The sequence below is a fragment of the Arachis hypogaea genome, chromosome 11, assembly GCF_003086295.3.
Source record: "Arachis hypogaea cultivar Tifrunner chromosome 11, arahy.Tifrunner.gnm2.J5K5, whole genome shotgun sequence".
Lineage (NCBI taxonomy): Eukaryota > Viridiplantae > Streptophyta > Magnoliopsida > Fabales > Fabaceae > Arachis > Arachis hypogaea.
In genome coordinates this window covers 227,579-247,319 of record NC_092046.1, presented here as the reverse complement: position 1 = coordinate 247,319, position 19,741 = coordinate 227,579, and the positions used below count along the sequence as shown (strand labels likewise).

General features: G+C 31.3%; 2 protein-coding genes and 1 long non-coding RNA gene across 8 annotated transcripts; 2 read left to right on the top strand and 1 right to left on the bottom strand.

The window, feature by feature from the left end:
* The first annotated feature begins 1,742 nt into the window (after positions 1–1,742).
* LOC112719634 (phospholipase D alpha 1) lies at positions 1,743–4,656 on the top strand. The gene is made up of 2 exons (XM_025770275.2): positions 1,743–3,552; positions 3,984–4,656. Exons 1-2 carry the CDS (start codon positions 1,881–1,883, stop codon positions 4,430–4,432), a joined length of 2,121 nt encoding a protein of 706 aa, XP_025626060.1. The 5' UTR covers positions 1,743–1,880; the 3' UTR covers positions 4,433–4,656.
* On the top strand, positions 3,894–12,378 carry LOC112723894 (GDSL esterase/lipase At1g20120-like). Of its 3 annotated transcripts, XM_072206252.1 has the most exons (5): positions 3,894–4,433; positions 4,520–4,599; positions 9,996–10,229; positions 11,568–11,823; positions 12,063–12,378. In XM_072206252.1, exons 2-5 carry the CDS (start codon positions 4,555–4,557, stop codon positions 12,254–12,256), a joined length of 729 nt encoding a protein of 242 aa, XP_072062353.1. In that variant the 5' UTR covers positions 3,894–4,433; positions 4,520–4,554; the 3' UTR covers positions 12,257–12,378. The 3 variants fall into 3 exon arrangements, with proteins under 3 accessions (XP_072062353.1, XP_072062352.1, XP_072062354.1); XM_072206251.1 differs by having other exon boundaries at positions 3,922–4,599; XM_072206253.1 differs by lacking the exon at positions 4,520–4,599 and having other exon boundaries at positions 3,970–4,433.
* A 1,364-nt stretch (positions 12,379–13,742) lies between these two features.
* LOC112723704 (uncharacterized) lies at positions 13,743–16,644 on the bottom strand. Of its 4 annotated transcripts, none has more exons than XR_011868076.1 (5): positions 16,266–16,644; positions 15,828–15,939; positions 15,549–15,696; positions 13,956–15,032; positions 13,743–13,845 (listed from the first exon to the last, which is right to left on the bottom strand). It is a non-coding gene; the product is annotated as an uncharacterized lncRNA (long non-coding RNA). The 4 variants fall into 4 exon arrangements; XR_011868077.1 differs by lacking the exon at positions 16,266–16,644 and having other exon boundaries at positions 13,956–14,709; positions 14,825–15,032; positions 15,828–16,250; XR_003163136.3 differs by lacking the exon at positions 16,266–16,644 and having other exon boundaries at positions 13,956–14,022; positions 14,825–15,032; positions 15,828–16,249.
* Positions 16,645–19,741: the final 3,097 nt, after the last annotated feature.

Below are 19,741 nucleotides of genomic sequence, written 5' to 3'. Positions count from 1 at the left end.
TTCATATACATAGTTGTAACTTAAATAAATTAGAAGATAAATAATACTTATAATGTATTACACAAATAATAAAAATATTAAAATAATTTATAATTTAAAGTAATTCTAAAATAAATATCATTGTAAAATAAATTAAACTATTTTTTATTTTAGAATATTCAAAATTTATAATTATATATAACATATATTATTAATAATATAAATATTTTGTTTTATAGTAACAATATTTGGATAAAATACTCTACAAAAATTAAGACACCAACTAATAGTCAATAACATAAAATTACGATGAAATGATGCCTATTTACATAATTTTTTAGTTAATATTTGTTAATACGTGATTTCATGCCTCCATCAATCTCGTCTTAAATAATTAATGGAATAAATTATGTTTTTTATTTAAGTTTAAAAAAAAGCATAATACATAGATAGATTTTTTTTCATAACAAATATGATTTCATTTATTATTTATTACAAATTATATTAACTTGGCAAAATATTACAAATGGTTGAATATAATTATTTATTGCATAATTTTAATTATGTAATATGACTTTTCCTTATCATTGGCCAGCCTGTTTTTATACAGTTGCCCCTACTTTTTTCAATCACGTACATAATTTTGAGCAATGTCGAATCAAATTTCAAGAATATTCATCGTCTACTGTCACACTCCTGGGATGTGTTTTATTAGTCAACAAAAATCTAAAACTATGTTGCATCTCACCATATTGTTTTATTATTTACATGTCACACCCCTGGGATGTGTTTTATTGTTGCTAACTCTTTCAAGCTGATAGGTTCCTGAAACTCGGTAACTCTTTCTAAGTTTTGTTATTAGCCTTTGTTCCTTCTCATTCTTTTCTTCTTAGATTTTGTATGTACGTGATTGTACAGGGAACTAAGCTTTTGTTTCGTGGGATCTTCGATTTTACATTCAATCTGTCCACACTTCCAGGTTAGCACTGGCAGCGGTTTTGCTAAACATTTTTGCAATGTGGGTATAAACGAAAATGAAAATTTTATGCTATTTTAGAGAATAATCTTATTTTATACTTCCCCATATCTACTTCATCAGTCGCACAAAATTGCGCCTTCTCTTTTAAGCTGATCTTTGTTTCCTGAAACTCGTTAAGAGTGCTCTCTAGGTTTTGTTATTAGCCTTTGTTCTTTTTCATTCTTTTCTTCTTAGATTTTGTATGTATGTGTTTGTATGGAGAGGAGATCCTGACAGGAAAGATGATAAGAATGTGAAAGCAGTTAGCTTTTGTTTCGTGCGATCTTCAATCTTACATTCAATCTTTTCACTTCCAGCAGGCTAGCAATGGCAGCGGTTTTGTTAAACGGAACCATACAGGTAGTTATTTCGGGGATTGAAAATGGCACCAAGGCCGGTAGCATTACCTCGGTTAGTCATTTAGTCCCATTTCCAATGACTTGCTTTCACTGCTGCATTTAACCCTAAGAGAGAGCTAATATTTTTTACTCTTGTATTTAAAATTGTACATATTGTCAGAGAAAGACAATCCCGAAGCTTAAGGAAATATGTACTCTGAATTTGGCTAATTATATGGTAATTATGAATGGGTGTCTAAATTTTTTTAATTTACTTTTTATATTAAATTTTAATAAATTAGATACTATCTTTAAGCACCATAGTAATTAGCTTAGAATTTAATTGGCTTCCTTTTCATTAATTATATATACATTGCGCTACTGTCCTTCAGATTGCTCAAAAAAACACGGGGAAACATGTAACTGGATACCATGTGGCTATTTTTGTGGGGCAAACCAAATGTGTAAGCAAAAATATAGAACAACCCAACAATTCTAGTTGGGAAGTGCGCTTGGATTTTGTATGTTGCCTTAAAGCATCAAAAATGGTATTCGTCCTGCACTGTGACGACAACTATGCAAAACCTACTGGTCAGCTACCAATTGATGCCTTTGCACAAGCATGGGTACTTGCTGGGGATATCTCGGAAAAGTGTCCTATAGACAGAAGGCTCGAACTAGTGGATGAGAATGAGAAGCCATTGAATGCATCAATCCACCTGAGGCTGCAGTTTTCTAAAGCTAAAAAATGGCTAGGGCTTCCCACCAGATGCTTTCCACAGAGAATTGGATGTGAGGTAACTCTTTTCCAAGATGCTCATACCCGGGATGAATTTGTCCAGAGAAAAGCCGATGCCGGACTTGGGAAATACGAGTCCCACGGATGCTGGGAGGATATGTTTGATAAAATCAATGGAGCAAAACACTTCATATACATTACAGCCTGGTCTCTTGACACTAAGATAACCCTCATAAGGGATCCAAGGATGAATCCTGGAAGTGTCCAAACACTTGGTGAGCTGCTCAAGAAAAAAGAGAAAGATGGTGTAAGAGTTGTACTACTTCTTTGGAACGATGTAACAGCTGTTCGGTTATTTAAAAATGAAGGACTCATGGGTACTTGTGACAAAGAAACGGAACGGTATTTCAAAGGCACTGGTGTGGAGTGTGTTCTACGTACTCATGAGAAATGGATGTGTTCTCATCACGAGAAAGTGGTGATTGTGGACGCTCCATTGACCAATAATGCGAAGAGAAGATTAGTGAGTTTTATCGGGGGTTTAGATCTCTGCAAAGGAAGATTCGACACTCCATCACATCCACTTTTTAGCAGTTTGGGCCCGGACGGTGAGCACAGCAGGGATTTTCATCAACCCAACTTTGAAGGTACTGCAATCACAAAAGGAGGCCCTAGAGAACCGTGGCATGACGCGCACTGTCGCCTTGAAGGGCCTGTTGCATGGGATGTTTATAAAAACTTTGTGGAGAGCATCAGGAAGGAAGGTAAAGAGGACATACTTGTTCCAGATAAACAGGTTGAAGATGTCATGGGTGACCGTGGCATTGTGGAGAGCTGCAAGAAGGAAGGAAAAGAGGGCATACTTGTTCCACAGAAACAGGTTAAAGATGTCATAAGTGACCAACAAATAATTGAGCCTAATCATGAGACGTGGAATGCTCAGTTGTTTAGAGAAGCTGCTGAAACAAAAAAAGGTTTTCGAGGGAAGAATAAGAAGACAGATCGGAGCATTCACGATGCGTATATATATGCTATTAGAGCTGCCGAGCGCTTCATCTATATTGAGAACCAGTATTTTATAGGAAATAGTTCTGAAAAAAATGATGCTTCACATCAAATTGCAACGGAGCTTACACTTAAAATTGTTAGTAAGATTAAAGCCAAGGAAAGGTTCGCTGTGTATGTTGTCATTCCCATGTGGCCTGAGGGTATCCCAGAATGTTCCTTTGTTCGGAAAATGTTAGATTTGCAGAAAGGAACAATAGAAAAGATGTACAGGGACATTAATCAAGCAATCAAGGAAGCGGGAATTGATGAAGAACCTCAAAATTATTTGGCATTCTTCTGCCTTGGAAATCGAGAGGTGAAGAAGCAAGGAGAGTATGAACCTCCAGACAAGCCATCCAAAGGTTCCAGTTACCAGAAAGCCCAAGAGGCCAGGCGCTTCATGATTTATGTACATTCTAAGCTAATGATAGGTATGTCGAAAGTTAATCTAAACTTTTACTATATTAAATCACTAAGACTACCAAACTCAGTTAAAAACTTATGATACGTGCGTCTAGTGAGAAGGTGAACTTGGTTGTTATTGTATACAGTGGAAACTCAGGTGCAGTCGACTTCATGTGTGAAGTTGATACCTAAAAATTGTTAGATAATTTGATTGATTTGACTAAATTTTTATTTAATGACTCTCAGATATCAACTTCACGTGAAGTCTACTTCACCTGAATTTTTTTTATCGTATGTATATAAGGCGACTAATTAATATAACTAATTCAAATTCTAACTAACTTGTTAAGTTATAACAGACCGTATAAATATATGCTATGACTAATAATTTTTACTTTTTTTTTTTAAATAAAAACACAAACTAAACATAATCTTACTTTTTCTCTATTATTGGCAGTTGATGATGAATACATAATCATTGGATCGGCCAACATCAACCAGAGATCCATGGATGGTGGTAGAGACACTGAGATTGGCATGGGAGCTTACCAACCCTACTATTTGGCTAGCGGGCCAAACGGTGCAACGGGCCAGGTGCATGATTTCCGCAGGTCCTTGTGGTTGGAGCATCTTGGCAAACATGAAAACACCTTCCTCAACCCTGAGAGTAAAGCATGTATTGAGAAGGTGAACCAGTTTGCTGAGGAGAATTGGAAATCATATTCCGATATATCTAGCGTTGACCTTCATGGCCACCTTCTTCGCTATCCTTATCACATTTCTGACGATGGAACCATCACAGAGCTTCCTGGATTTGAGTTCTTTCCGGACACTAATGCTGAGATTCTAGGAAAGGATGACATATACACGAGGCTTCCATTTATTCGGGATCTTCTTCTAGGTTGAGGTATTCCTTCGTTGCTTTATTTATGGTGGCATCCTGATACATTTTGATTTCTTTTTGCTTCAGACTAATACTTGTCTTTAATTTAGTTGCATGTTGAGAGTTAACTATCTCATGACATTTGATGTTTTCGGGAGGTTCTTTGAACTTCACATGCACCTACCACCGGGTATCTTTTCTTAATAATCTAAGCTTTCTTTTGTGTGTTTCGTTTAGGATCGGCAAATTTGAATTCAATTAAGGAAAAGTATAGGTAAACAATGAAAATATTAAACAATGTAAACAATAGATATATCGGATGTTCATTTTACTAGTGTACGGATGGTTATTTTAATATTAAAATTTAGAGGGTTAATTTGGAGGTGTAGTGTGTTTTATGGATATTTTTTATTAATTTTTTTTAATTATCAAATACCAAATATTTTGGTTTTTTTTAAACACGCATTAGTACTTATTACTTATTAATAACCATTTTTTGCATGTGATTAAATTCTTTTTTAAATGTTGTGAAATATAGAACCATCAGGTACGTGGATTACTGGTTATCTAGTTAGCGGTGGATTTGATTTTTTTTTAATGAAAAGAGCATTCTGATGGGTTTAGTAACCTTAATTATTACAGGATATATATGTAAAGAGCATTCTGATGGGTAGTGATAAATCCAGAAAATTTTATGAGTGGACAAAATATACATAACATGATAATTATTTTTATAATTATATTTATTATTATAAAATATAATTAATTTTCAAATTATCTCACAAATAAATTAAAACAATAAAATAATTATTTAAATAATAATCTGTTAATAATTCAACATCACAAAATTAAAATTAAAATTAAAATTAAATTCACTAATCAAATATAATTTTAAAATCAATTCATAAAACAAAATAAAAAAACACTTGTAAAAGTAGTAGTGAAACCATATATACACAATATACTATTGTTGCTTTGGCTATAATTTTTTTTGATTTTGTGCTAAAATTAATCACATAAATAAGAAAAAAAAGAAACATGTAATAAGGCATGAGTTTAATTTTTTTTCACATATATGAACTAATTCTCACTTCACTAAAAAGATCTTAAATAAAATCATATAGAAAGATGAATCAAAATTGATAGTGAAGTTAATAGTTGAGAACAGTTAAATAATTTGACTGATTTGACCAAAATTTTATCTAGTGACTCTCAATTATTAACTTTACATAAAGTTAATTGTACCTGAATTTCTATCTTAATATATTTAAATGGAAGATATTATTCTTAAAAATAGAGACAACAATCACGCATTCACGTAGTCAATGGAGCAAAATAATGTTCAAGAGAAAAAACAGATGACAACATTAAATATCTAAATTACTTGAATAATTTTTAAACAACACTTTGAAAAATTAAAATGATTCAAATTGATTAAATTACTATTATTAGTTTTTTTATTATTTATTTAATTATTTTTATTAAATAATTAATATAATATTTTATAAAATAATAAAATCATTTAATTTCTTTTTTTTTATTTGTATATAGATGTTGTGAACCAAAAAAATAAATATGAATGGGGTCAAATTTATTTACTTTGTGGGGACAAAAAAATATTTTTACTATATACTACATATAAAATTTTTAAAACTCAGTGGGGCACTTGCCCCACACTAATTAATATAAATCCGTCCTTGCTGATGGGTTTAGTAACCCTTAATTATTACAGGATATATATTTTTTAATTTTAAATATTTTTAATGATAACTTAAATTTACATTTCTTTTTATAAAAAAATTAAAAAAATTACTAATTAGCTACCATTAAATTAGGCTGACAATTTATATCCTAGCTGCGGGTATCCAACTCGATTCACTCCGTTTGGGTAGGATAGGGCGCGGGTATCCAACCCGGTCCAACCCGTTTGGGTAGGGTAGGGTACGGCTCGGGTATTCTTGCAAGTAGGGTAGGGTACGAGTTTAGGGTGTATCCTATTCTATTCTATCCACACCTCATATATAACACATATTTTTTAAAAATTAGATATATAATAAAGGAAGTGAGAGTTAAATCCACAACCTCCCTTACGTAATGATTTACAATAAGTGAACAGCCTTTAAACTAGTTAGTTAATTTAATAATTTAAAGTATTAGTTTTTTATTTTTTATGTTATTAATATGTATAAAATTCAAAATGAATGAATTTTATATTTACTTTAGAAAGATTTGATATTTCTACGGTAGGATAGAATAAGGTATGATTTAGAATTTTAAGGTGCGGATAGGATTAGGATTGAGAAATTCTCAACTCACGAGTAGAATAGAATAAAGTTTTAATAAAATTTTTAACTTATAGATAAAATTAGAGTAAATTTCAAATCCTACCCTACCCTACGATTACCAGCCCTACATTGAATGCAGCTCTTGTTAGCTAACAAAGTGGTTATTCCTTTAAATAATCAACGGTCCAACCACAACTTGAGCGATGGTATTAATATCGCCACTCTAACAACTTGAGCGATGGACCGATGGTGTTAATATCGCCACTCTCATTGACGTGTTTGATGGAGAGCCATATATATCACAGTCACTTCCACCACTGACCCACTCACTCTTCCATTCCAGAGTGTTCACATCCACTCCAACGTGTTGATAGAGTTGGAGTAGGAATCAAACTCTACGCTAATAAAGAGTAAAATCCCTCTCCGATTCTTAACCATTTACGAAATTGACCTAGCGCTTTCTTATCATTAGAAATTAACAACGCGGTCCTTAATCATTCTCTCTATGTGATTAAAAAAATTCTTTTATCGGTACTTCCGGTTAAAAGGGTCCTTTCAGTCACACAGAGAAAATAGATAAGGACTGTGTTGTTATTTTCTAATGGTGAGGGGACCGGAGAAGGATTTTACTTAAAATTGGAAAATAAATTAAAAAAAAATATTGTTTTAAGTTTTGCATCTAATGCATTCTGCCATATTTTACATGTGGACGGAGAGCAAACAATGTTAAACTTAATAGATAGCACGAATTTATTAACAACGAGACTTAACATAAAAGTGATAATTATTTGGGTTGATTAAGCATTATTATGTCTTAGATTCAGAGTTTTAAGAATGACATGTATGTTCTATATTGTTGAATCTAAATAAAAAAAAGTTAGTCCAAAATTATTATTCCATACACTTTTTTCTAGAAAAATTAAACTATTTTTTTATTAGTGGAATTAAATTCATCAACCATAATTTTAATAGTAGAGTTACACGTAAAGATTAAATATTCTTTTTAGATTTTTAGAAGTGATATTTGTTTCATTCAAATGTTTGTAATATGACGAATTAATTTTAATTTAATTTTACGTATTTTAATTTTGTTTATTTAGTTACTAATTTGAATTTTATGTCAGAGAATTTAGAATTTTCTTTATTTAACCTAAAATTGAGTGAGTTTCTTTGATTTAATTTTTAAACCAATGAATAAATTAGATTGAGGTATTTTTTTCTTGTTGCATCAAGAAATTGAATATAAAGAGAATCAGTTGATTTTTCATATATGATATTACAAGACTTCCAATTTTACCTTTTTTTTTTTAATTTAGATTCTCTATTGCTGCAAAAAGCTTGGAATTTGGGTAATTATATGATAATTATGAATGGGTGTTTATATTTTCTCTTTTTCTAATTTACTTTTTATAATAAATTTTAATAAATTAGATACTATCTTTAAGCACACCATAGTAATTAACTTAGAATTTAATTGGCTTCCTTTTCATTAAATATATATACATTGCGCTACTGTGCTTCAGATTGCTCAAAAACACACAGGGAAACATGTAAACAAAAAAAATATATATATATAACATTGTTTTCCTCAGTCTTTTCACTTAATAGCTTTTTCACAATACCTTATTTTCTTGCTTTTTACATTTGAATATAAACAAAAATATATAACATTGACACAAAAATACAAACAGCAAACCATAAAGGAGATAATGAATCACAACCTTAATTCTATATGTTAAATTCAATTTTTAAACTTAAAACATTGTTCTTTATCTTGACGAATTGTTTTTTTTAGTGTTGGTGTAATGAGCTCAAATGAAAATCAATTTTTCTTATCTGCTCTAAGTCATAGCTAGGGGTTTTTCTCAAGCTCAACTCCTTATTTCTTGAATCAACTGTAATCTTTTTTATCTTTTCTTCATTGAAACTATAAAATTAAGGATTTAAAATTTGATTTGAGGCTTAATCGAGGAGATGATTGTAGTAGCAAATTGTTTATCCAATGAGATCCCAAATTTACATGCTTGAGATTGTGCTTTGCCTCTAAAAAATGATGTAAGCCATTAATTCACCACAAAAAAATTCAGAATTGAAGTGTTTAAATGTATTGTGTTATCAAATGTACAGGGAATCAGCCTCTTTATAGAGGAATTACAGAAATAGAAATAACTAGAAAATAGGAAAGAAGGAAAAATACTAGCCTAAAATAAAGGAAAGATTTCTAATCATAAAATCCCTAAAATTAAGCTAAACCCAAAAAGGAAAAGATTTATAATTAATTCTATTTACATAAAAGATTCATTAAAGGAATTAGGAATCTGATTTTGATTTGATTTAGTCAACACTCCCCCTCAAGCTGGCTTGAAGATATCATTCATTGACAGCTTGCTTATTATGCTATCAAAAGTCTTCTTGGGTAATCCTTTAGTTAGAATATCTGCTAATTGTTCCGTGGTTGGAACATATGAGATGCAAATCTGTCCTCTCTCAATATTTTCCCTGATAAAATGCTTGTCAACTTCAACATGTTTAGTTCTATCATGCAACACTGGATTATGAGAAATGAAAATTGCAGATTTGTTGTCACAATACAACCTCATTGGTGGAGGATGGAAACTTTTAGTTCTTGTAGGATTTTCTCTACCCATATTGCTTCACATATTCCATGAGCCACTGCTCTAAACTCGGCTTCTGCACTACTTCGTGCTACAACACTCTGTTTTTTACTCCTCCAACTAACCAGGTTTCTGCCAATAAAAGTACAATACCCAAATGTTGACCTTCTATCCATGACATTCCCAACCCAATCTACATCTGTATAAGTTTCTACTTGAAGATGTCCATGCTTTTTATAGAGTAACACTTTCCCAGGCGACCCTTTCAAGTACCTTAGGATTCTAAAGACAGCATCCATGTGTTCTTGACCAGGTGAATGCATAAACTGGCTTACCATGCTCACAGCAAAGGCTATATCCAGGCGGGTATGGGATAAATAGATTAGCCTCCCTACCAATCGCTGATATCTCCCTTTGTCCATTACATTTTCTGGTTCAGCTGGCTTCAATTTTAAGTTAGGCTCTATAGGTGTTTCAGTAGCTTTACAACCAAGTATAGAGATCTAATTGAAAATTTCACAAAACTATAAGGACCAACAGAGTAATTAAACCTATAATAAATTTGATTATAAATTTTTAAACTATAAGTGCTCATTCAAAACCTTAATTACTCCTAAGACTATGTATGTGTTACAAGATCCTCTAACAATTTTCTTTTCTATTTATGATTTTGTTATATATATCAGTCAGTGTTGTCAACAGAGGATCAATTAGACATGTTCAAAGAATACATTGGAAAACTTAAGGGTGCTGTGGGAGAAGAAAGAACAGCTTACATTCTTGAAAAGAGCATAGTTCTCATCAGCATGGGAAGCAATGATATTGCAGGAACATATTTTCTCACACCATATAGGAGAGTCCATTACAATGTCAGACAATATTCAAGAAGGCTTATCAGATTAACAACAAGATTTATATTGGTATGTAAATACTTAATTACTCTATATGCAATTGAATATTTAGAAGACCTTTATTTGAATAATACTTATAGCTTGAATTGTTGGTTAAATAAGATAAGAGTTTTATTCTCACTTATGAAATTAGTAGTATGTAGTTTTAATTTGGCCTAAAATTTTCAAATGCAAGAATAATGCTAGAAAATATTTAGTGGTTTGTATGAATATGAATTTGGGATTAAGAAGTCACTCAGATAAAGACGTCTAAAACGTCTTTTTTTAAAGATGTTTTTGAGTAATTAAAATTTAATATATATAATCAATTAAATTATGTTATTTTTGTCAAAATTAGGCTAGACAAATTGATTTAACTGAAAAAATGGTGAATCAAATCTTGAACTGGTCTAAATTAATATTATTTTTTTATAAAAAAATATTACTACAATACTCTTATTATAGAGAATGATTAAAATACTCTTATTATATATATATATATATATATATATATATATATATATATATATATATATATATTAATTTTAAAAATTCTAAATCATAATCCTACAATAGAAAAATAAAGAACTAAAATTTAGGATTCTCAAAATTAATATATATAATAGAAGTATTTTAGTCATTTTTTATAATAGGGTATTGTAGTCATTTTCTATAAAAAATGATATTAATTTAGACCAGTTCAAGATTTGATTCACCATTTTTCGGTCAAATCAATTTGTCTAGCCTAATTTTAATAAAAATAACACAATTTAATCGATTATATGTGTTAAATTTTAATTATTAAAAAACATCTTTATAAAAAAACGTTTTCAGTGTCTTTATCTAAGTGACTCCCTTCGAATTATGAACAAGTGTTTTTGTTTAATGAGTGGTTCTTTCTTTTAACTCCCTAGGCCTAAAGTTAAGTGATATTAGAATATGGTACTTCTTAAAATGCAAAGGGTAATACAAATCAAGTAGTATTGAATTGTGTGTGATATTATTATGGTTCCGATTAGATAGACTATTAGTTTAATCGGATTAATCAGTCATTTAACTGTTTAATTTAATACAAGGAACATATATAAGGTGAAAACTCGAGTGAAGTCGACTTGACATGAAGTTGATACCTGAGAGCTGTTGGATGAAAATTTAGTCAAATCAGTCAAATCATCTAACGGCTCTCAAATATCAACTTCACGTGAAGTCAACTTCACCTGAGTTTCCACCCATATATAATATGTCTCATGTTCCTTTATCAATAACACTACTTTACCATAATCAGTCATTTAACTATTGAAAAAGTTGAATTATTAGATTCAAACAAATAGTATATAATGATGATGAATTGAATTGAATGAATAAAAGGAACTATATCGATTGGGAGCAAGAAGGATTGGAACAGTGAGCTTATCAGCATTAGGATGCATCCCAATGCAGAGGACAGTGAGAGGAGGCATAAAAAGGAATTGTGTGGAACCAGTAACAAAGGCAGCACAAGTCTACAATACCATGCTCTATCAATCACTTATGGCTCTCAAGAAGACCCTCTCTGGTTCCAGAATTGTATACCTTGATGTTCATAATTCACTCAATATGCTTATTCAACACCCCAACCAATTTGGTCAGTTTATTTTCTATATCTATATCTGTCTTTATTTTAAGGTGAAAATTCACGTGGATTTAATTTCATCTGAAGTTAATAGCTGAGAGTGATTAAAAAATTTGACTGATTTGACTAAATTGTCATCTAACAACTTTTAATTATCAACTTCACGTGAAGTTAACTACGCTTGAATTTACATTCATATTCATATGGGAAATTTGATATATATAGTAATTATTTAAGTGACTGTGGAACAGGATTTGAAAGCGTGGATAGAGCATGTTGTGGCATTGCAAGCATGGAACTTGACCTATTTTGTAGCACTTTTTCATTGAAAATCTGCACAGATGCATCCAAATATGTCTTCTGGGACAGTTATCATCCTACCGAGAGAACTTACAGTATTATTACCTCAGATTTAATAAAAAAGACCATTGATCAATTTGTCTAAAATTGAATTTAATTTCCATATTAATTATTTGTCTAATGAATTATGCATATTATAATTTACCAAGCTAGCTAGGACCTAAGATTTGATTATTTCAATGAATAAAAATTAGACTTTGTTATTAATTGTGATTTAACATCGTTTTTATTAGGAAAATTCGTTCCCTGTCACTTTAACAAGCATGCTCTAATTGATTTTCATAAAAAAAGGTTTAACTATTTTTTTATTATTTTAAAAAATAAAAAAACATAAAACAAAAACAAAATAAAATGTTAAAAATCTGTAAATTAATATGCATAATATACACAAGTATATAGTAGTTGAATTTTAGAATGAATCAATATTTCAACTTCCATTAGATAATTAATTGTAAGAAAAATAATAATTAAAAAACAAGACTTTCAAGTACAAATATTGTTAGATAATTGATTCAAAAAGTCTTGGATGAATGTATGTAATTAAAAAAAAAAAAAAAGGGTTTGACCCGCATCCCTTGGTGCAACTTGTTGCATATATATTCATTCGGAAATAATTTTTGTAAGACTTTCAATTTGGTTTTTCTTTTTATCTAATTTTTGGTCTCTTTCTCCATGTGCTTAGATCTCAAGTAGTTAAGCATCGTTTAGTTTTTCTTCTCAACTCTTTTTTGCTGTCATGGGTAATGCAAGATTCTAGTATGAGAAATTATCTTTGAACGCAACTTCACTATTACATAATTGACTTTTACTAACATTTAAAAATTGTTACCAAATTATATTAAAATATTATCTATGTATATTAGTAACATTTTAACAAATATTAAATATACCCTATGTTACTAAAGAGTTTTACTAATATTTTTCTAAAGATTTAATAACATTTAGTAAAAATGTTACAAAAGATATTCTATAGTAATATTTTAAGAAATGTTATAATAGATATTTCTTAGTAACACTTAGAGAAATGTTACAATAGATAGTTTTTGTAACACTTAAAAAAATATTACCATAAATATTTTTTGTAACACTTAAAAAATATTACAATAGATATTTTATGTAACATTTAAAAAAATGTTACCATAGATATTTTTTGTAATAGTTAGAAAAATGTTACCATAGATATTTATTGTAACACTTAAAAAATATTACAAAAGATCTTTAGTAATATTTTTTTAGTTATATTATACTATTTTTTATTTTATATTATACACAATATAAATATACTAAAATTAATTACTACAACATAAAATATTTCATTAAATTCACAAAATAAAATTTGTATAGACTCTTTTATTAATTAATAATCATTGTATAAGTTTGCTTCATGATGCAAATAAAATGAGAAAAAAATACTTATAGTACTTAAACTCTATTTCCATTGCGAATATCGCATTTGACAACAACTGACAAGTCTCCTACGCGCTCTTCATGCATAATTGAATTTGGAGAATTTGATTCATTCTTTATATTGGATTCCATGACATGCTGTATTGCCTTGATGGCCATGAATATCGAGATATCAACAAATCGACTCTACAGCAGGAAAGCTTTTCTATCTCTGACCACTCTCTCCTCTTCAACATTCCCCCATGTAACTTCTATCTCTATATCTGACTGAATCCTCAAAACAGGCACTCCAAGTTAGCTCTAGATAAACCAAACGTCTTATGTCTTAAACCAAAATACAATAACAACAGCAGCGGTGCACAAAATTCACAATTCACCTGCTTCACTGGATTATCCTCGCCTACAAGTTCGTGTCATCATAACGATCTTCCTATGTAGTAATTTCTGAAACAAAATTTTAAGTTTGTCAGCTTGGCATGCAAGACAACTCATTTCATATCACCAACAAATAATTGAATAATCATTGAGATTACCCTTAAATCAAAACATGAAGTTAAGTTTATATTCATGAATGAAGTATGCAAGTTACTTTTAAGTTTTAAGTACATATGTGACTTCCTTAGCTTTCGCAGCCACAACTAGATTATTTCGTACAAGATCAAATAGAAAGGTCACATAAATGTGAGGAAAATCATTCACTGTAATGTACTTGGAATTCTAGGACCTGAATTGAATGATATCTCTCTTATATGCACTCTTACTAAAGAATGCCAACTTGTTTTCATTTAGCTAAATGGTTTTAGATTTTTCTAAAGGAAACAATGAAATAAGAAAATATTGTAAGTTGTATCACTTCTAAAATCATAAAACGGGGAATACTATGAAAACAATCTGACATCTTTATAATTAATCTTAAAAATAAATGAAAATTATTTGGTTATTCTTATTAAAGGCTTGTAAGTGGGGTTAATGAATTTTGAGCAAAAGTATATAAAACTTCGACAAATATTCCATATTAACAACAAACTTTTGTACTCTTATCAGCATCACTCTCTGCACTTTCATCACTTAGCACTTTTGTACTCTTACTGATTTTCTAGTGAATTGAACCAAGCAAACCATTTCTGTGACCTGAAAAAACTTCCATGGTTGAGAATTCAACATAAATTCCATGAAATTCACCTCAATCAAAACTCTTCATTAACCTATTATCAACATACAAATCATGAAGACTTGAAGACTCAACTGTGTCTATAGTGTTTGCTTGGAGAGTGGAGAAGGAGCTCAGGAAAACCATCATGAAGATGCCGGTAGTCCACATGGGAAGGACTTGAAGCAACGATTTCAGCTACTCAACTTGTCCTACGGTGCATAGGCTCCATGGATCTTTGATTGAATGATCTGGATTTAAGTCATTCTCTGGGTTTTTTATTATGCAAGCTTTGTTCAAAAACCTGAAAAGGAATAATAATATGATAATGTTTGTTCAAATTTAGGACAAGTACTAAATTACAAAATTACTCTGCATTCTTACAAAAGTAGAATGTTGCAAAAGGAGATCAAATGAGTAAATGTTCATTTCGGTCCTCAAGATTGCGACCATGATTCAAATTGGTCTTTGAGATTCAAATACTAGCAATTTAGTCCTTAAAATTACGGTTTGTGTGATTCGGTTTGACTTTTTATCTTGATCATAAATTAGAAAGTTTAACTTCAAGGAATGAATTGCTATTTTTGAAATATTGAGGACTAATTTGAATTTGGCTGCAATTTCAAAAGTCAAAATGATCCTTTACTTAAGGCGCTAACAAATTGCCTTTGAAGATGTTAGCAAAAGATTTCATTAATCAATATATAATAAAAAAGTTAATCGAATGCAGACAAAATTTGCATCTTCTTTAATGAAAGAAGCATTCACTGTGAAATGAAAAGAAGAGAAATTATGATGGAAAAAATTATCAATAAAATACCTTAGGCTATCCGTTGAAAACACCAGCTCTTTATCATTGCCTTGATAATACTGATCAAAGTTTGAATCAGGAACACAGGGTTTCTGATTCTTTATGGCGACGACAGCCACTTGAACAAAGCTAGTAAGTAAGCTGCTCCTTGGTTTACCTTTAACATACAACGGCGAACCGATGATGAAACAGAGCAGATATGAACATTAGTCCTGTAGGCACTCCAAAGCCAATTTTCCATCCCAGATTTTCAATGAACAAAATTTTAAGATTCTAAATAATATATACCTGACATAGAAGATGTTGAGTCACTGACTTTATGTGACAATCTTAGACGTGGATAGGATCTTGGTGACTACTTGTTAAGCAATGCCGGAATAATTTGAGAAACAATCATAAACTGCAAGAGCAAAACTCAGATACAAATCACATCCTAGACTTTCAATTATTCTTCTATTTTTAAATAAAAAATTTTTAAATTATTTCCATTTGACTAGAATTAGATTCTCCATTGGGTCAAACCTATAAATAATTCTAAAACTAAAAAAGATTGCCAAATGGCTGTCAGTGATTATCAACATCTGGTCAGCAATAAACAATGCATAAAAACACAGTATATGAAAGAACAAAATTGTGTAAGTGTTAACCAATTCCCTCGTCAGCTGGATTGCAATGAAGAAAAGCAAAAAGTAGCAACAAGTGGATAATTAAATTATCAAAGGGTACCTAAAATATGTTGGGAGCCATGATAGTCAAGTGTAGTGACCCCAGCTACCTCAAAAGTGAGCATATATCATTGCCCATATAGCAGGGCTTCGGAAAAAGGACTTCCAAGGCACATCTTGCATTTGAGAAACAAGACATGAAACAGAGGTCCATTCCAAAACTATATTACAGCGCAAACACATCACAACTTGTCTGTCGCATTCTCTCTCACACATATCTTCAGCAGTTACAATTAGGGGCTGTTATACTTGGTGTAAACTCTTATGATATTCCACTCAAGAATAAGGACCTGACCTGATGTTGCAGTGTCTGAAGTTAGAAAATTAGATATTTTTAAGAGGAGAAAATAAAAGAAAATGCTAGAAGGGTAACATGATGCAAAACAAAATGAGATCCAACAATTAGTTCTTAAAAAATTAAATATTAGAATATCATAATCCCAGCCAAAGAGAACTGGCAAGTCACTCCTCTCTTCAAGAAGATAAAATAGAAGCTCAAAAATTGTTACCAAGTATTGGATATACCTTCAAAGAGTTGTTCAATACCTTTAGAGAACTTTTCCATGATTGTGTCATGGTACCTTGGACGCTTATGACTGAGACAATTGAAGGCAAAAGAAGTGACAATAACTGATGACAAGTCATCTTAGCCTAGTTTCACTAGTCTTTTTCTTTGTTTTTATTAAGTTTTATGCACTTTCTTGCATTATAAGTAAGTAATTTAGAATGAAATTGCATGGTTTCTTTGAATCAATCAACCACCATTTAATTGATACTAAATCATGAGGTTTAAGCTAAATTTAATTGATATTTAATTGATTTATAAACCTTGTGAATTTGGTGATACTTTGATTGGTTGTTTTGATTACTTGTAGGTGAAGAAAAGAAGAAAACAAGAAAGCGTGGCCTAAGAAGCGTGGCCCAAGGAAGAAAAGAGTGTGGCAAAGGAAACAATGGAGCATGGCACATGGAAGGAGGAAGCATAGCGCTCTCTTCAGGAACGGAGCACTCTCTCAAGGGAGCACAACAATGGACCAAGAAAGCAAGGCTTGATGCTACGCTCCCCTTGAGAGCGGAGCACACTTTTGAACCAAGAAAGAAAAGGGAGAAGAATAGCGCTCCGCTCTCCTTAAGAGCATTATCGGGCTCCAACCAAAACAATTGCAAGGGAAAAAGTTTGCCAATGCTTGCCACAAGGTTCGAATCCATGAGCAAGGGGGAGTGGGGAGCGCTACTCACAAGGAAAAATGAGCCACACTTGGCTAAATTGCCACCTCCAAGGATCGAACACAGCACCTTAAGGAAGCAAGGAGTAAGGCGCCACTTCCTTCACAAAAGAAATTAGTCAGCGCATGCTTCCCCAAGGTTTCGAACTTGGACCCTCACCCAAGAACAAGGAAAGCTACGCTCCCAAGGAGAGCAGAGCGCTACTCCTTGGTGCAACACATGCAACATGACACGGGCAAGGAGGCAAGACGCGCAAGACACCCCATGCCAACACAAGCCAATGCTCCGCTCCCCACAAGAGCGGAGCGCTATCCTGAATGCCTCACAGCCTTGGCACACAACAAAGGGCTCCAACATAAGCTTCAATGCTCCGCTCCCCACAAGAGCAGAGCATTCCACTGGGAGCAACACTTGGGCTGGAAATTTAAAATCCAATTAAATCCAATTCTTCACCAAATTAAAAAGCCCATCCAAATTCTTAAATCCAAGAATAGAAAGTGTATAAATAGAAACTAGTTTGATTTAGTAGGGACTTTTACTTTTGGACTTTTACCTTTTTGCTTCTTTTGAATTTTTATTTTTGTAATTTTGAGCTTTTTACTTTGAATTTGGATCTTAGAGAATTGGGAAGGAGAATTGATCTCTCTTCTTCCTTGTTCTTGCTTGAGCACTCTTTATTTCTTATCTTGGATCTTGGGTGGAGAATTGAAGAACTTCTGTTTCAATCTCACCTTGAGATCTATTATTCATCTTTCTGCATAATTCAAATTCTGTTTACTGCCTTCATCTTCTCTTTTCTTCTGCAATTTACTTTTCCATTCTCTTTTGCAATTGTTCTTATTGGATCAAGGAAGGATTTGAGATCTAGACTTGTTTTCTAGTCTCTTCCACTCCTGAGATCCACCATTTCTTTATTTGTTTCAGCAATTAAGCTACATTTTACTTTCTGTTTTAATTCTTCAAGCATTTTTACTTTTCTGTTTGAGATCTACTTCAATTCAATTCATCTTTTACTCTTCTATTTATTGCAATTTACTTGTTCTTATTTAAATTCTGCAATCCCAATTCCCAATTCCTTTTATAATTCAAGCAAATTTACATTTCTTGCACTTTAATCTTCAGCCATTTAAATTTCTTGCAATTTAAGTTTCTGCAATTTACATTACTTGTACTTTAAGATTCAGCCTCTTTACTTTCTCTACTCTTTAATTTACTGCAATTCTTCCCTCTCCCTTTACATTTCAAGCAATTTAGCTTCTGTCAATTAAAAACTACTCAAACCAATACTTGATTCGCTTGACTAAATCAATCACTAAACTAAAATTGCTCAATCCCTCAATCCCTGTGGGATCGACCTCACTCATGTGAGTTATTATTACTTGATGCGATCCGGTACACTTGCCGTTGAGTTTTGTGTTAGATCGTTTTCCACCCATCAATAACCCAGTAAATCATAAGGCCCAAAATAATAAGTCAAAAGAAAAAGGGGTAAAAAGTAATGAAAGGTATCACATGAAGAAAACAAAAACAAAAAACCATGAATACTCACATGAAAGAGATCCAGCATTTAACTGCGCCTCACCTCCTTCAATAACTTGATACGCCAAAAACCTCTAAAATTCAACTCAACAAAACAGGCCATGATTTTAATTAAATTTGCAGCTCAAGAAACTTATTTGAAGAATTTCACTTCTTTGAACAAATAGTTATCTGAAAACCTGTATGAGATTCAGTTATTTCTACTTACTATGCAACCCCCAAAAAACTAAATAAATATTAGTTAATGAGATCATTTAATATATATTTTATATTTTAATAAATTTTATATTATTAATTAATTTAATAGTTAATTTTTTATATATATCTAATATGATGGATAATTTCTATTTGGACACTGGTTTAGAAGGTTTATTTTAAGGTGAATACTCCTATTAAGATTTTATAATTATCATTATATGAAGATATTTTATTTTGACTATTGAATAATAGAGTTTAGGACTAAATTTTTTTGTATATTATAAAAATGCTATCTTTATTTAAAATGTGACAAAATAAATAAATCACCATTTTTAAACTAAAATCATCACAAAAAAATATATTTTATTTAATTCATTTTTAATGTATCTTTTAGATTTCAACGTATATTTTATATTAGCAACTGATTTTTAGTGTAGACCTCTAATACGGTGGTAACTTTTATTACCCAAACTACTTCGTTGAATATGATTGTGGCTGGCTCCTTCCAGGTCC

What these genes read in the sequence shown, in the direction of transcription:
- LOC112719634 (XM_025770275.2), top strand. Translation starts at nt 1,881, where the DNA reads ATGGTATTCGTCCTGCACTGTGACGACAACTATGCAAAACCTACTGGT. An exon ending in ACATTCTAAGCTAATGATAG is followed by an intron (nt 3,553 to 3,983) that starts GTATGTCGAAAG and finishes TATTATTGGCAG; the next exon opens with TTGATGATGAATACATAATC.
- LOC112723894 (XM_072206252.1), top strand. Translation starts at nt 4,555, where the DNA reads ATGTTTTCGGGAGGTTCTTTGAACTTCACATGCACCTACCACCGG. An exon ending in TCACATGCACCTACCACCGG is followed by an intron (nt 4,600 to 9,995) that starts GTATCTTTTCTT and finishes TATATATATCAG; the next exon opens with TCAGTGTTGTCAACAGAGGA. An exon ending in TCAACACCCCAACCAATTTG is followed by an intron (nt 11,824 to 12,062) that starts GTCAGTTTATTT and finishes ACTGTGGAACAG; the next exon opens with GATTTGAAAGCGTGGATAGA.